A 14248-nucleotide genomic window follows, 5' to 3' on the forward strand; every position below is an offset into this window, starting at 1 on the left:
AGCTGCTACAGAAACTGCCTATGGCATTCTCATCATTTCATGACCCGACAGCAGTTGTGCCATGTATATCTCTGAACCACAACATTTTATTATTTGTTTATATTACCAATTCATACCCACTATGTCAAAACAAGAAAAGTGCACTTTGGTGTGCTTTTTAAGGCACATCGGAGTGTGAATTATATTACCAAATTTTAATAAACTGTGACACTGTAACTGTGCTAAAAAAAAATACAAAGTATGTTGATATAACCAGACTAAGCCCTCATCACAATATTCCCAACTCATGGGAAAGCAACAGGAGAATTAGCAATTTTAAAATGGAGTATCTCATCACAGCATAATTTCTTCATAAAAATAAAAAATGAAAATAAGCCTGCAGCCAAAGTATGTTTACAAGTGGCCCATTTGTTAGCCAAGCAAAGCTGTTTACTGATGGTGAGTTATGTATCATGTCTGAATGCAGTAGCCCAAAGAATGTATCCAGAGAAAACTTAAGCTTTGTGTACAGCTTTCTGATGAGAACAGTTGCTTGAAGAGTGGGGCACATCAGCAGTTAATTATGGAACAAGACAAATGATTGTTTTTCTTTGGCTCTTAATGAGTCAGATGTTATCAGTACTGCCAGCTGTTCTTTACTTTTGAGAAACCAGTGCTGAGTTTGAGTAAAGAAGAAACAACTACAGGTGAGAATATTTTCAAAGAAGTTGAGAAACCACTAAGTACAACCTGAAGTGGAATCTACAAGGATGTGATATAATTGATGGTGCTAAAAGTATGCATGGAGCAGGAAAAAGTTTAATTGATCAAATTTTAAAACTTGTGGAAATGTAAGGTGTTTGGTTTGGTGGGGACCCATTTCACTTGTGTCATACACCTTTTTTTTTTTTTTCTAACAAGAATTAACATTGTTTACTGATAGCTGGTGTCTTATACCACTGCAAAGACCATGTAGAAAGAGCATAAGCCAAAAAAAAAAAAAATACCTGAAGTATACATCTGTATACAGACTGTCCTTCTGTTGATTCTTTCTAGCCATTTACTCCAGGGCTCATCCATATTCTCTACTTCTTGCCTAAGTATATTTTTTTAAAGAACTTTAAAACATGTTTGTTTTAGTGTATAATCTAGGTTTATTATACACTAGTGTATAGTCAAGGGTAGTCAAGGGTAGTCAAGTCAAGTCTAGTGTATAATCAAGGTTGCTTTTTTAAAACATTCAACTTTCACATTATAAATGATTAGGGCATTTAAGATACTTTCAATACTAGGCTTTAGGGCCTATACATACTGACAGAAAAAGAAACAAACCTAAATTCTGACAATAGTCTTAGTTTCAGCTGAATAAAAAAACAACAGAACTGAAGCTTTCCATGGTAACAGTTCTTTAATTCAGCATCAACAGAACTCTACTTTGGGGCATTATGTTTTTTTCTTAATTTGATTAAGCACCTGTATCTGTCAAACAAGAAACATTAAGTATTAAATTCAGGTCAGGATTGAACTCCTTACATTGTTAAATCTTCCCTAGAAGATGCAACAAAAATCAGTTTGTTTTCATGAATCATAAAATAATATGTCCTTTCTGAGCAATAAGGAGCTGCTTTAGCATAAACCAGAGCTTAAAGTCACTTATCAAAAGGCCCCCTTTGGTTTAATTGGTACTCAGAAATAAGTCAACACAAAAGATGAATAACATTAACACATTTTCCCCCCAGCTGTAAACTAACAGTACAGAAATACTGAATATTGGCTATATGAAGAGTAACATCAAAGATCTACGTTTGGGCGTTGTCACCATTTTGTTTTTGCTGTCACTCTTTTGCAGTGAGAGGGCTTCCAGAGATTTAAAGTTGTCTTTATTGACATTGGCCAGACTTTCATTTGACCTTTTTGTTGGTAAAGAACAATTCAAGGGTGCTAGAGACTGAGCTCTTAATAACCTAGACTGCATTATGGACAAGCATTCTCTTTACTTACATCCTTTTTTTTGGAAGATGGAAAAAACATCCTATTTCAGAGCCTCCTGCTATACTGAACATCGTGCTGGGAGATACTTCATAGTTTGTGATCCACAGGAGTTCCTTTGAAACAAGCCTACTTGAACTCATCCCTTCAGTGATGTCCACTTGATACAAATCGGGACACTACTGTAAAAGAATAACAAATCCATCATGGCAAAGACAAAAGGAAGGGTGCACGGTTTGGACCATTATAAAGTCTAACACAGTTGCCTGTGTTCTGTAACAAAGTAAGATATTTTGGTAGTAAATTCTAAATCTAGTGGAGGAAGAGATTGCTCAGTTTTAAAATCAAGACTTCTCTAATGTTGGAATGTATTTAATGTTTTTAGTAAGTGACATGATCAAATTGCTAAAGTTTTAATAAAAATTAGAATCTATGAATTTTTACCAAGGTAAAAAAAATTCTGGTGGTGTCTTTGTAAAAGAGTAACAAATCCTTGAGGTGTGTAACACAATTTGCTTCCACAGGTAAGAGGAAATACTTCTAAGTTGGCTAAGTATGTGGAAAAGGAGTGCAGGCTGTTAAAAAACATTTGGGGTTACTTAGAACAGTTTTCCACAGAAGGCTCTTACCCAGAGATGTATGTTACTAGCGAAAATCCATTGTTGAAATGCATCACTTCAGATAAAATGTTAGCAGATCAGAATTTGTAGTCTGTGGAAGGGGGATGGTCGTACTGGAGGATACCTTCATCACGGTTTACAGTGTAAGTGGATTTGCGTTTAAGTTTTATGAGGTTTGAATATACGTGGTGGCTTTTCCAAAAAAAATTCATAATAGTATCAGAACTATCACTTTTACAGGTAAATATTTGACAATAAGTGTGTACCACAGTATACAGTAAGAATCAGCCCAGCAGGTTTACATGTACTATTGCAAAATAGGGAAAATTTGCTAGTTTATAATATAAGGGAGTAGCAGCTTTTTCACAGGTTTTCTTGAAGCATGAATCATGTTTCTAGCTTAATTTTTTATGAACATGGTTTATAAGACCTTTGTGTATGATTTTCCCAGTGAAGATGGTTTTTTGTCAAACATATGCCATATTTCCAACAGTTATCTATTGATTACAGCACACTCAAATGTTAGTCTTTTTCTAATTGTCCTCAGACTCCTTTAACTACTAATGAGCAATCACCTCATCCTGTCATCCACTTCATCTCCAAAGACCTATGTTATAACCAGGTTGTAGACGTGAATCTTGCCTGCAGGAGCTCTGGTAGATGATTAGGAAAAGTATATCTTTAAAGCAATTTAGATTGTTAGTGCAAAGGCAATTTCATATAGACAGCTAACAAAGGTGATCAACCAGACTTTATTATGGTGTAACAGGAGGGAATTCATAGATAAGCACTTACTTGAATGTCTCATCATTGTATTCAGATGCAGTTTTTTTCTCTTTGAAAAAAAACAAATCTTTCACTGCACAATGGCAAATAGCTAATGTATATGAAGCATTTGTACAACATTTTTAAATGAAAAAATTCTTAAATATTGATACCTATATGATATAATCTCTAAAAACAGGAAAAATCAAAATGATCATTTAATGGACTGTCAGGACATACTTCAAGGGTCTTCAAGTTTGAGTTAAGCAATTAAATTTTTTAAAGCAAAGTGTTTAAAGTGTTTTTAAGGTACATTTTATAAATATATACAAAACGTAGGTCTATTTGATGCTCTGTTCACTCAGATAAAATTTATACTGCAAATCTAATGATATGCCATCATCTCCAAAAATTATAACCCCTTAGAGTTAAAAACAAAACTAAACAAAAAACATTTTAAAGATCAGTCACTGTATGAAACCAAAAAGGGAACCATTACAACTTAATGAAAAAAACTTTATTTTGAAAAATGTTTTCATCTGATTCTAATGTATATTGACTTATGGATTTGAATAATTACATGAAAGAGCTAAAGGGAGGGGGGGAAATTAACAGTACTCTAGCAAGGTAAAGAATAAAAATCCCTCTTTTTCCCCTAATTTCTAGTTTGACAGGAGGGGTCACCCAACAGAATCCTGTCCGTAAAAACAGCTCTAGTACTGTGCTTTGAAAAACATCTGGCTGCATATAATTCTTAATACATTATGTGATGCTCTTGCCCTTAAGACTTCTAACAGGAGCTATAGGTTCCAACCTGGCACTTCAGGTAATGAAAACGACCAAACAATGCTTTAGGATAAAAGTAAGAATGTATCATATCTTCCAGAGTTTTCTTGAAGTAGATTGTCAGATCAAAATCTTTAGTTTAAAAAAAAAAAACCTGAAAAAGACCACCATCCTATTGCTCAAAGAATTGCACTCAAATGATTTATAAAATGGACTGGGCTGACACTAGTTCTTTTATGAAGTCATTTAATATAAAACTTCATATTTTTAGCAAGGATGAGCAACTGCAAAGATCTGTTACTCCATTATCCTCTGGTCTTCTAGTCTACTTTGTGTTGAATTTATCTAATTCAGATTTTGAAAACTTTAATACCATTTTCTCTTTGTTTAAATACCAGTTCCTTAGCTGTGTAGTCTTAAAGGGTAATCTGCTTTAAATTCTCAAAATCAGTACCAAAAAAATGTATACAGCGTATTCTAATTGCTAACATTTACAAAACTTGCACTCCATCAAATTAAAAAAGAATAAGACTCTTTAATAGTGCATAGAAGGCACAAGAGCTTCTTAGTATATTTACTGAAGCCAAACATTTTGGCATCAACAAACACACCACTGTAGTTTATCTTAAACTCAGTTTCCAAACAGCACACCATTCAGTTCCTGTGGGACTAAATTTCCAAAACGATATGACTTTTGTTTGATGATTTGCATAATTTAATCTTAACAGGTATTTGAGGACCTATGTAGTTTAACTGTCATACTTCTGATGAGAGGAAAAAGAAATAATATAGATGTCAATGAAGGATTAATTCATTGGCCCATCAGGGATTCTTAACAAAAATTCAATGTTTGCTATGTTCAATAGAATAACCTAAAAAGAGACTTTTAAAAGCTAAACCAGCAAAAGAATATCATAAACCAATCTTCATAATTGTTATTATAGACTTTCCCCCATTTTCAGATAATTAAAATAAATGAAAAATATATTTCTGATGTAATAGAAATGTATTAATTCTGACAAAGATTTTCCAGCCAGTTGAGCTCAAGCTTCAATGATCACTTCTTTTCCAGCAGGGAACAAAGGCTAGAATTAAAGTCTGGCAAAAAAAAAAAAAAAAAATGGATGGTCATCTTCAACTGCAGGCCACTTGAAATTTGTAATGATTCATAGTTTTTACAGTTCACGCAGCCTAAGGCTAGATTCACATCAGAGGGAGTAAACAAGTCTCATCTGCTACCTCCACCTTCTCGTAGGTAACAGGTTTTACGAATAAAGCTTATCATTATAATGTTACGTGAAATCTTTTAAATCTCAGTATCTTAATAGTCTCAATTTTCTGAATCAGAAAATCAGAGGATCAGTGGGTTTTTTATGTGGTAAGTTGTGCTCCCCAAATATCTGGGTGAAAACTGGCCCATGAATTTATTCCAAGTTTTTATGATAGAAGATATTTTTGTCCTTGATTCATAAACCATAACTACTTTTAATGTTTAAGAGGAATCTGTGTTAGCTGAAACAATCTGTACACTGGAGTAAAAATGTGTTATTTTAAGCAACAGCTTGGAGAGAAACGGTCAATTCACATTCTGCATATCCAGCCAGAGGGGGTGGGAACAGCTAGTTAGTGGTGCCTTCCTGCGGGAAGCCTCTTCCATCCATCGACAGCACTGATTACCTTGGGATGAAACAGAAAACATGAAACTCTCGTGTTAACTCTAAAAATACAAGCAAACAAAAAATGAACCAACTCATTCATTGTTGCAATAACATCCCTTGTTCAAAATTAAATGTTTTCTATACTAGAAGGCTCATCAGATGAGTTCTTCAATATAGACAGAACTTTACATCAATTCTCAAACTATAATACACACATACAAGAGAAGAGGATCTTTTGTTAAAATGCAGAAAATACAGATTCTGATTCAGTAAGTCTAGGGTAAGGTCCACAATTCTGCATTTCTGTTAAGCTCCAGGTGATGTCAATACTGCTGGTTTGGGGCCCCAATTTGAGCCACAGGGTTCTATGTTCTTAGTTCTGAATTTGTCTGAGGCCAATAGGAGTTTACAAGTGACAAGTGAGTTGTGAGGGGATTTAGGGAAGTAATTCTGAAATACCATGTGCACAGAATCACAGCATTTTAAAGTTTCTATTGTGTAAGAGTGAAGGTTGGGCAGGCTAAGTTTAACCTATACTTTAGCACTATTATGGATTTAGGCACATTTTCACTGTGTGGAAACTATACTGAACCAAGAAATATTTTATAAAAAGGTCACAGGTCATTTACTAATGTAGTTGAAAAAGGAGAAGAGATATCATTTAGTAATATAATCAAATTAGGTGTATCAATATCAGATAATATTGTTCAGTATAAATGTGTATTGAATGAATTGCAAGTCTGAGGTATAAAGCAGGAAAAACTTTAAAAAACTATTTTGACTATCAGCTACCTTAGGAAAATTCAATTTTTTAAGGAACTTTTCACTGGTATGTCAACAGAATGAAAAACATTACATCAGAAAACACTTTTTTTTTTCTTTTACGTCAACACAGTTGATTCATGCTACAATTGGGTTTTTATGACCACTACTGTCATATATTTAAGTGTAATAACATCAACTTTCTGTGAGATATTAAACGTCAATGATGTTATTTTATCACCCATTTACCAACTGTTTATTTAGAACCTACTATGTGTCTGGCACTGTAAAGGGTTGAGAATAATGATGAACAAACACAACACTGATCTTGTCAAAATACTGGGAAATCTACCAGATTTACACACAAAGTTACGTTACTATGTAAGCTTATAAAGTATTTAACACAGATAACCTCACATACAATGGTAATTATAACTAATTCAACGTACTAAAAAAAAATCCTGTGAAACTCTGTATGCTTTACAGAACTATGTTCTGTAAAATACTTTGCTTGTGGTATTAGCTAATGATTTGTATTTATATAATCAGTTATATTTTAAGAATTATTTCCAGAAATTTACACTGTATTCACTAATTAACCAAATTAAGAACATTAAATTCCCACGATCCTAACCATAGTTACAATCAATCTGATCTACTATACCATCATATAGAGTAATCTAAAACCAAAACACTGGCCAAATGGCACACAGAATTACATGGCTATTCATCAAAACCAAAACCAAGTAAAATAAAAACCAGATATCCATGAACTACTTCGACACAATTTTGTTTTAGGTGCTACTCTCTTGCTAGGTCACAGTTTTATAAGTAGAGAGTTATCTTGATAATTTCAATGTTCAATTCTTCATATATTTTTTTAATTTTTAAAAATTTTATTGAAGTACAGTTGATTTACAATGTTGTATTAATTTCTGCTGTACATCAAAGTGATTCAGTTATACATATATACATATATTCTTTTTCATATTCTTTTCCATTCTGGTTTATCAAGGCTATTGAATATAGTTCCCTGTGCTATACAGCAGGACCTTGTTGTTTATCTATCCTATATATAATAGTTTGCAACTGCTAATCCCAAACTCCCAATCCTTTTCCCTTCCACCACCCTCCCCCTTGACAACCACAAGTCCAATTCTTCATATTGTTTACTGTAACAGTACACATAGTTGTTTGATTTGTTAAGATGTTTATGGCTTTGTTCCAAAGGGGCTCCTTATTGTAGCTTTTTATTGACCGCAGCCTTATAAATAGATTTCACTTTAAGGAAACTAATTTGGAACTACAGGTTTAAAAAAATTACGGGTTAAAGAAAATGACTTGGAACACCTAGTAATTTAAGGATGACACATGCTCTGGGGTCCTACTGTGACCAAAAATAGGGGTGGCAGAGATTTGTGCTAACAAGATATAATTATCTTGTATTTAGACCCAGTGAGATTCAACTAATGGGTGGTCAAGAATAAGACCACTGGATATCCTGAAGGAAAGAAAAAAAAAATTGCATGATCCTATGAAATGACAAGACAATTGTCATGTAAAATTCAATATTTTAGGATCAATCTTTGCTATTTAATGCATTACTGTAAAAATGAATTTTGTTCAACTTATATTTTATCAAGTTAACCTAAGTACTAGCTAACATTCAAGCTAAATCCATGTCCAGAGGTCTCCAGCATGACTGATGCAATCCCAAGGGTCAGCTAAGACATCTTGTATTTGAGTCACTCATAAGTAAATGTTGGGACTTCCCTGGTGGTGCGGTGGTTGAGAATCCGCCTGCCAATGCAGGTGACGTGGGTTCGAGCCCCGGTCCGGGAGGATCCCACATGCTGCGGAGCAACTAGGCCTGTGCGCCACAACTGCTGAGCCTGCGCTCCAGAGCCTGTGAGCCACAACTACTGAGCTCGCGTGCCACAACTACTGTAGCCCGTGCCCCTGGAGCCCCTGCTCCACAACGGGGTGGGGGGCCACCACAGTAAGAAGCCCGTGCACCGCAACGAAGAGGGGCCCCCTCTCGCCTCAACTGGAGAAAGTCCGTGCGCAGAAACAAAGACCCAACGCAGCCAAAAATAAATAAATAAATTTATAAAAAAATAAATAAATAAATGTTTATGGAAACTATTTGCCCTAGGAGAGCTAGAGAACTGTTGAAAATATAAAACATAACAATAAAGGAAAAGCTTTTCTTACTTCCGTGACGTATGAGTAAATTTTGTTAGAAGAGTTAATTCTCATTCTCCATGGTAAGTGCAGGATTGCTCATACCTTCAAGAAAGAACATAAGTTAGCCATTTTTGTTGTTGCTTTTGAACAAATAGGCAGAGACTTGTTTATTCAGTCATGAATCCTGCCAGTGTTTTTCCAAAAGTGACCTGTATGTAGTATGGGTATTTAGAAGATGTTGTATAGAACACACACACACATACAGTACAGTTCGCCACAACCGGTGTCACAAAAAAAGCACTTTAAAAACAGTTAAATCTATACACCTGAGGAAGTAGGGGTGTGAATAAAATAATGTAAGAAACATTGAGCCTGGCACTTCTCACACTACCTTAAATCACTGTTTTCTAATTCTTCATCTACCTACCTCATTCTTGTCAAACTAATCTTGGAGCCCTTTCTCATCTCACCATTTTCATATTTCTCTTCCTTCTTTTACACCATCCTTTAAACTTTAAATAATTTCTCAATTTATCTATCACAGTAACAGAAAATTAATCTATGTCTCCAAACTAACAGCACAGAGAAACCAGAATATCACTTCTACATTAATGTAGAACTATAAAGTGAAATATGAATCTCTTCTGAAAGACAGTTCTTTGTCTTTCTACCCCCCGAATATACATCACTTCTTTGTCTCTAAGGAAACTGAGGGATTCAAAAGGCAAACAGGTGTCATCAATTTTATTCAGGTAATACCTAGTCCCTCCCATAGACTGAAAAATGGAATGGAATGTTTGAAGGTGAAGAGACAGACCAAATTATGAATACTCAAATCACGGGGATCTTCAGAGGGCATACGCATTTCTCAAGAACAAGACTCTTTAAAGAAAGAGAGAATGTGACGGATTATATATTAAATAATGACTTAAGAATTTTAACGCAGGACTATCTGTTTGTTTTTCACTAAATCCCAAAGAGATTTCAAATAAACCAGGAAACACCTTAAAGTGCAGTAAGCCAAAGTCAGGCAAGCACTAGGAAAAGGTTTGAAGAAAAGACTAGAAATGAAGGGGAAACATTTGAAGACTTAAATAGGTCAATTTGGAGATTTTCTGGCTAACAGTGCCTTAACTGAGCATGCATGCTTTTGCACTCAGGAGACCACACATATAATATATACACACCCCTGCACATATGATCACGTATTCTGTTTAATACTTAACAACCCTGAGAAATAAGTAGTATGTTAAAGATGAAGCTAAGTCTAAAGGAGGTTAAGTAACTTAACAAATACCACACACTGATTAGGTGCCCAAATTGGGATTTGGTATCAGGTCTGTCTGCCTTCAAACACTTCCTTGTTTTTTGCCAATAACCTATATTGACCCAAATCATCAAAAGATTCAAATCAACAATAACAAGAGAACTGTGAGTGGGATGTGAAGAAATGACAGGTAGCTAAAGTTATAGCAATTCTGCAATGGCTTTGCTTCGACATTTTGAAATGGATAAAACTTTTGAGTAAAAACCACGTAATTCGAGATCCCTTTCAGTAGATAGTTTTCAACCTTTTGTCTGAGCTTACTGCACTTTTTCCAATTTTTAAATAAATTATATTTTGAGTTTATCAGTTTATTTAATATGCGGTAATAAAGATTTGGTTTTCTAAATTAGAAAAAGGCCATGTAAATCTATTTTTCACAAAATGATTTTCTACAGCTTCCAGACATTAATCAAAGCACTTCACAAGCAGTTCTTTGAAAACAGTTCTATACTTACAACGGTAGTCTGCCTCAAAAACAAGAAAAATTCTACAGCTAATAAGAATGAAAAATTTTTACCACTTTCACCTTTTAAAAATAAAATATATCAAAATAGCCGAACAAGCATACTCTTACCAGCTTTACCTTTTCCCAGGTTTGTGCTGTTCTCTGTCCAAGACTGAGAATCAGTAAGAAGGTGGCTCTGGGACTCTCTCAATGGCTTTGCAGGAAATTGATGGTTTTCAGGACTGAATAACAATAATTATCATTAGGTTAACTCTTGATAGTATTAGGGTGAGTGTTTTGCAAAGGATGGAACTCAACCCACTTGTGGTGCAAGATAATTGTAGGAGTTACACAAGAGAACTTGGGGAAAACAGGAACAAGGCATTAAATCACACTGACTCACAATGAAAAAAGCGTTCTCGCTTCAGCTCACTTTTCTTTCTTCTGATTGCGATACAATGACAATCTCTGACTTTGGCAAATCTCCATTCTTAATATGGAGAATAGGCCTCAGCCTAAGACTTTAGCAGGTAAGGGAATCTAGTTAGAACTTAACAGTATTTTATTATTGATTTTATTTTTTTTTAAGTTATATTCTATGGCAAATTATACTAATTTCTCATTTATGACAGTGATATAAAGTTTGGTATAAAAAAATTTAAGTGGCAATTTAAATACAAATATTAAAGAAAAATATTAATTTTACAAGTGGAAAAAATATGGAAAAAAATATATGAAGATGATGGTAGGAAGATAAGTTTGAGAAAAACTGACCTACTTATTGTTTCTAAAGTGGTCTAACTGGTCTCGAACAAAGAATTCTCTATCTTTCTCTATAAAACTGAAACAACAAATTTGAACGTTATCTTGCTGGAATGTTGAAAACATCTGACATTGTCAGGTCTTAAAAATCTGATGTTTAATTTGGTAAATAAAGAGTTTAAAAGAAAGACTTTAGGTTTTAAAATTTAAGTAGGCATGCCACATATGACATATTAGATGGTATGAAAAAAATGTACATAAAATAGCATTTCACTTAGATTAAAAAAATTATTGGCACAGAAACTATTAGTGTATTATTTTACAACACACCAAAATAGAAATTATAATAATGTTCAAAAGAAAAACCCACTTAAAATTCTTCCAAGAGTAATTTCACATATTTTAGTTGACTATTATATTTTTTAAAGGATATGCCTTTGCTCCTTAACAATTACCTCATATCTAAAATTTGAGACTATTTCAATTTTGTGCTGCTTTAACAACCCCTTACTAAAATTTTGGGAGGAAAATCTTCAAAAAGAAAAGCTTGTCTCCTATTCATATGAAATATCTCTTTTACTCTAATTCTAATTATTCCTCAGGAAAGGGACCTTAGACCAAGAACAGCTAACTAAGTCCTGGCTTAAGGACTGCTTGGAGATTCATTACTGCTACCAGGAATCTAACACATGGCAAGGATCCACTCATTCAACAATACTCATTGAGTATCTGTTACATCAGTGAGCAAAGTCTTTGATCTCATGGAAGTTTTGTTGTAACTGAGGAAGAAGTATAATAAATATATAGTAAGTCAGGTGGTAAGGAGAGCTCTGGCGACAGTAAAAGACAGTATGAAGAGAATGGAGGGGCAAGTTACGATTATCCAAGGGTTTCCAAAGGCGGCCTCAACTGTAAAGCTACACCTGAGCAGAAAGTAAAGTGAAGGCACAGACCGTTCAGATATCCAGAGGAAGAACCTTTAGGAATAGGAACTGGCAAGTACAAAGCCGCTAAATAAGGAACATGCTCGGTATATCTGAGGACCAGCAAGATCCGTGTGTCTGAGGATTGTGAGTGCCGGGAAGGTGGTACGGGGTGACATCGAGAGGTGTTGGGGAAGAGATTAGGCAGCGCAAGGTAAGGACATTCATTAGCTTTTATTCTGAGCAAGATGGACAATCAGTGGAGGGTTCTGAGCAGAAGAGTGACACAATATGATTTACGCTTTAAAAGGATCCACTCTGACATTTTAATGGAGAATAAACTGGAGGAGGGCAAACATGGAATCAGAAAGGTCAGGAACGAAGGTACTGAAATAATCCATGTGAGAAATGATGGCTTGGACCAGGAAAGCAGCCTTGGAGGTGGTAAGAAAGTATCCAGGTTATAGATATATCTGGAGGGGACATCTGACAGGATCTACATCTGTATATACAGGGTCCCTGAAAGAGAGGAATCTAGTATGGCTCTGAAGTTTCTGGCCTGAGCATCTGGGAGAATGGAGGTCACTACTACTGATACATGAAAGAATGAAGAAGAATCGAGTTTTGGGTGGGGCAAGGGTAGAGATGGCTTGGAATCAAGAGTTCTGCTTTGCACCTGTTCAGCGGGCAATGACTTTTAGATGTTTAGGTGGGACCACTGTGTAGACAATCAAATATACAACCCTGGAGTACACAGGGGAGACCAGCACTAGCCATAGACAATTCACAGGGGCTAATCGGGGGAAATTACAGAATTTTGTAGAAGAGACTTTAGCTGTCAAAATCCAATCTCAACATTTAAAGGAAAGGGAAGAGAAGCCCGGAGAGGTTACGTGACCTCTTCTAGATCACCTAGCTGGGTAACAGTGCCAGAACTAGGATTTCTCCCAACGCCCATTGTACATTTAGTAGGAGAGATACTATCTCTAAAACCCAAATAGTCTTAAACTACAAAAACCTCTTAACAAGGATAAAAAACATTATTGAAAACTACTGTTAACTTTTATAAAAGCAGGAAAGCATTCTAAGTAATTTATTAAAACTAGATTTTTCTGCCCTGAGGTATATATAAAAAAAAAAAAAATTAGCATTTAGCTCTGTGGAATTTTAAAGCCAAAACTCACAGGGCAGGACCCAGTAAGACTCTGGTGCCTTTGAATGTCCCTGTGACACACATGGGAACGGCCTCCTCATTAACTAACCGGTAGAGTCTGGACTGCACATAGCTCACTCTAGGGATGGGGGGGGGGGCAAATAGGTTTCATCTCATGACGATTTAAGATGACTTTGGAATGGCTGCCAGAATCACCACCTTGAGATGGATGCTGGGGTCACATCAGGCTCCAAGGGACAAAGCGCCGTGATCAATAAGAAACACGAACTAGACGGGGAGACTATAAGCATAGGTGCTGTGAACACAGCATTCCAGCAACTAAGAAAACCTTTAAAATTTAACTAATGATATTATGGTCATGCTTTTACTATTGGCTTTCATTTAAAAATTAGAGGTATGGTCACATCAAAAAAAAAAGTCTCTCTTGAACATGTAAAAAAATGTTTCAACTTAAAACTTCATGTAGAGCATTTTGAAACGTTTAGATAGTTTTGCCTTTTGGCAGTTAGTAGCCAAGTCAGAATCCAATTTCAGGTCTTCCTCAAACGCCTGATAGACTGGAACCAAAAGAGACTTAAAGCAGTAACCAAAGTCTCCAGACAATGAATTTCCAAGACTCCCTCCTTTCTCTCTCCACAGAAATGGCTCAGATCATGCTTAGAGGTCTTGGAAGAGTACCAAGGATATGGTGCCCATTGCTAACGGGACTGTCAAGCAGATGTCTGGGATTCCACTTCATCTCCAAAGGCCTGATCCAGGCAGGGAAGTTTTTTGATCTCTTTATAACGGTTACGGCTGAGAAGAAAGGCCCGGAGGGTCAGAGGGAAAGTTTACCCTGTCTGCTCACCTGATCACTAGGGGGACTAATTTG

General features: G+C 35.4%; 1 protein-coding gene across 2 annotated transcripts in view; it reads right to left on the bottom strand.

Annotated features, from left to right (window-relative positions):
• Positions 1-3587: 3587 nt before the first annotated feature.
• The window catches only part of ZDHHC2 (zDHHC palmitoyltransferase 2), a 67434-nt gene continuing 56773 nt past the window's right edge, over positions 3588-14248 (bottom strand). For both annotated transcript variants that reach the window (XM_082863814.1, XM_082863813.1), the window contains 3 exons: positions 10648-10760; positions 8774-8848; positions 3588-5816 (listed from right to left, as the gene is read on the bottom strand). In XM_082863814.1, coding sequence (XP_082719940.1) covers positions 8808-8848; positions 10648-10760 — 154 coding nt within the window. In that variant the 3' untranslated portion in view covers positions 3588-5816; positions 8774-8807. The remainder of the gene's footprint in view (positions 5817-8773; positions 8849-10647; positions 10761-14248) is intronic.

The sequence above is a fragment of the Leucopleurus acutus genome (assembly GCF_964270905.1).
Source record: "Leucopleurus acutus genome assembly, chromosome: 21".
Lineage (NCBI taxonomy): Eukaryota > Metazoa > Chordata > Mammalia > Artiodactyla > Delphinidae > Leucopleurus > Leucopleurus acutus.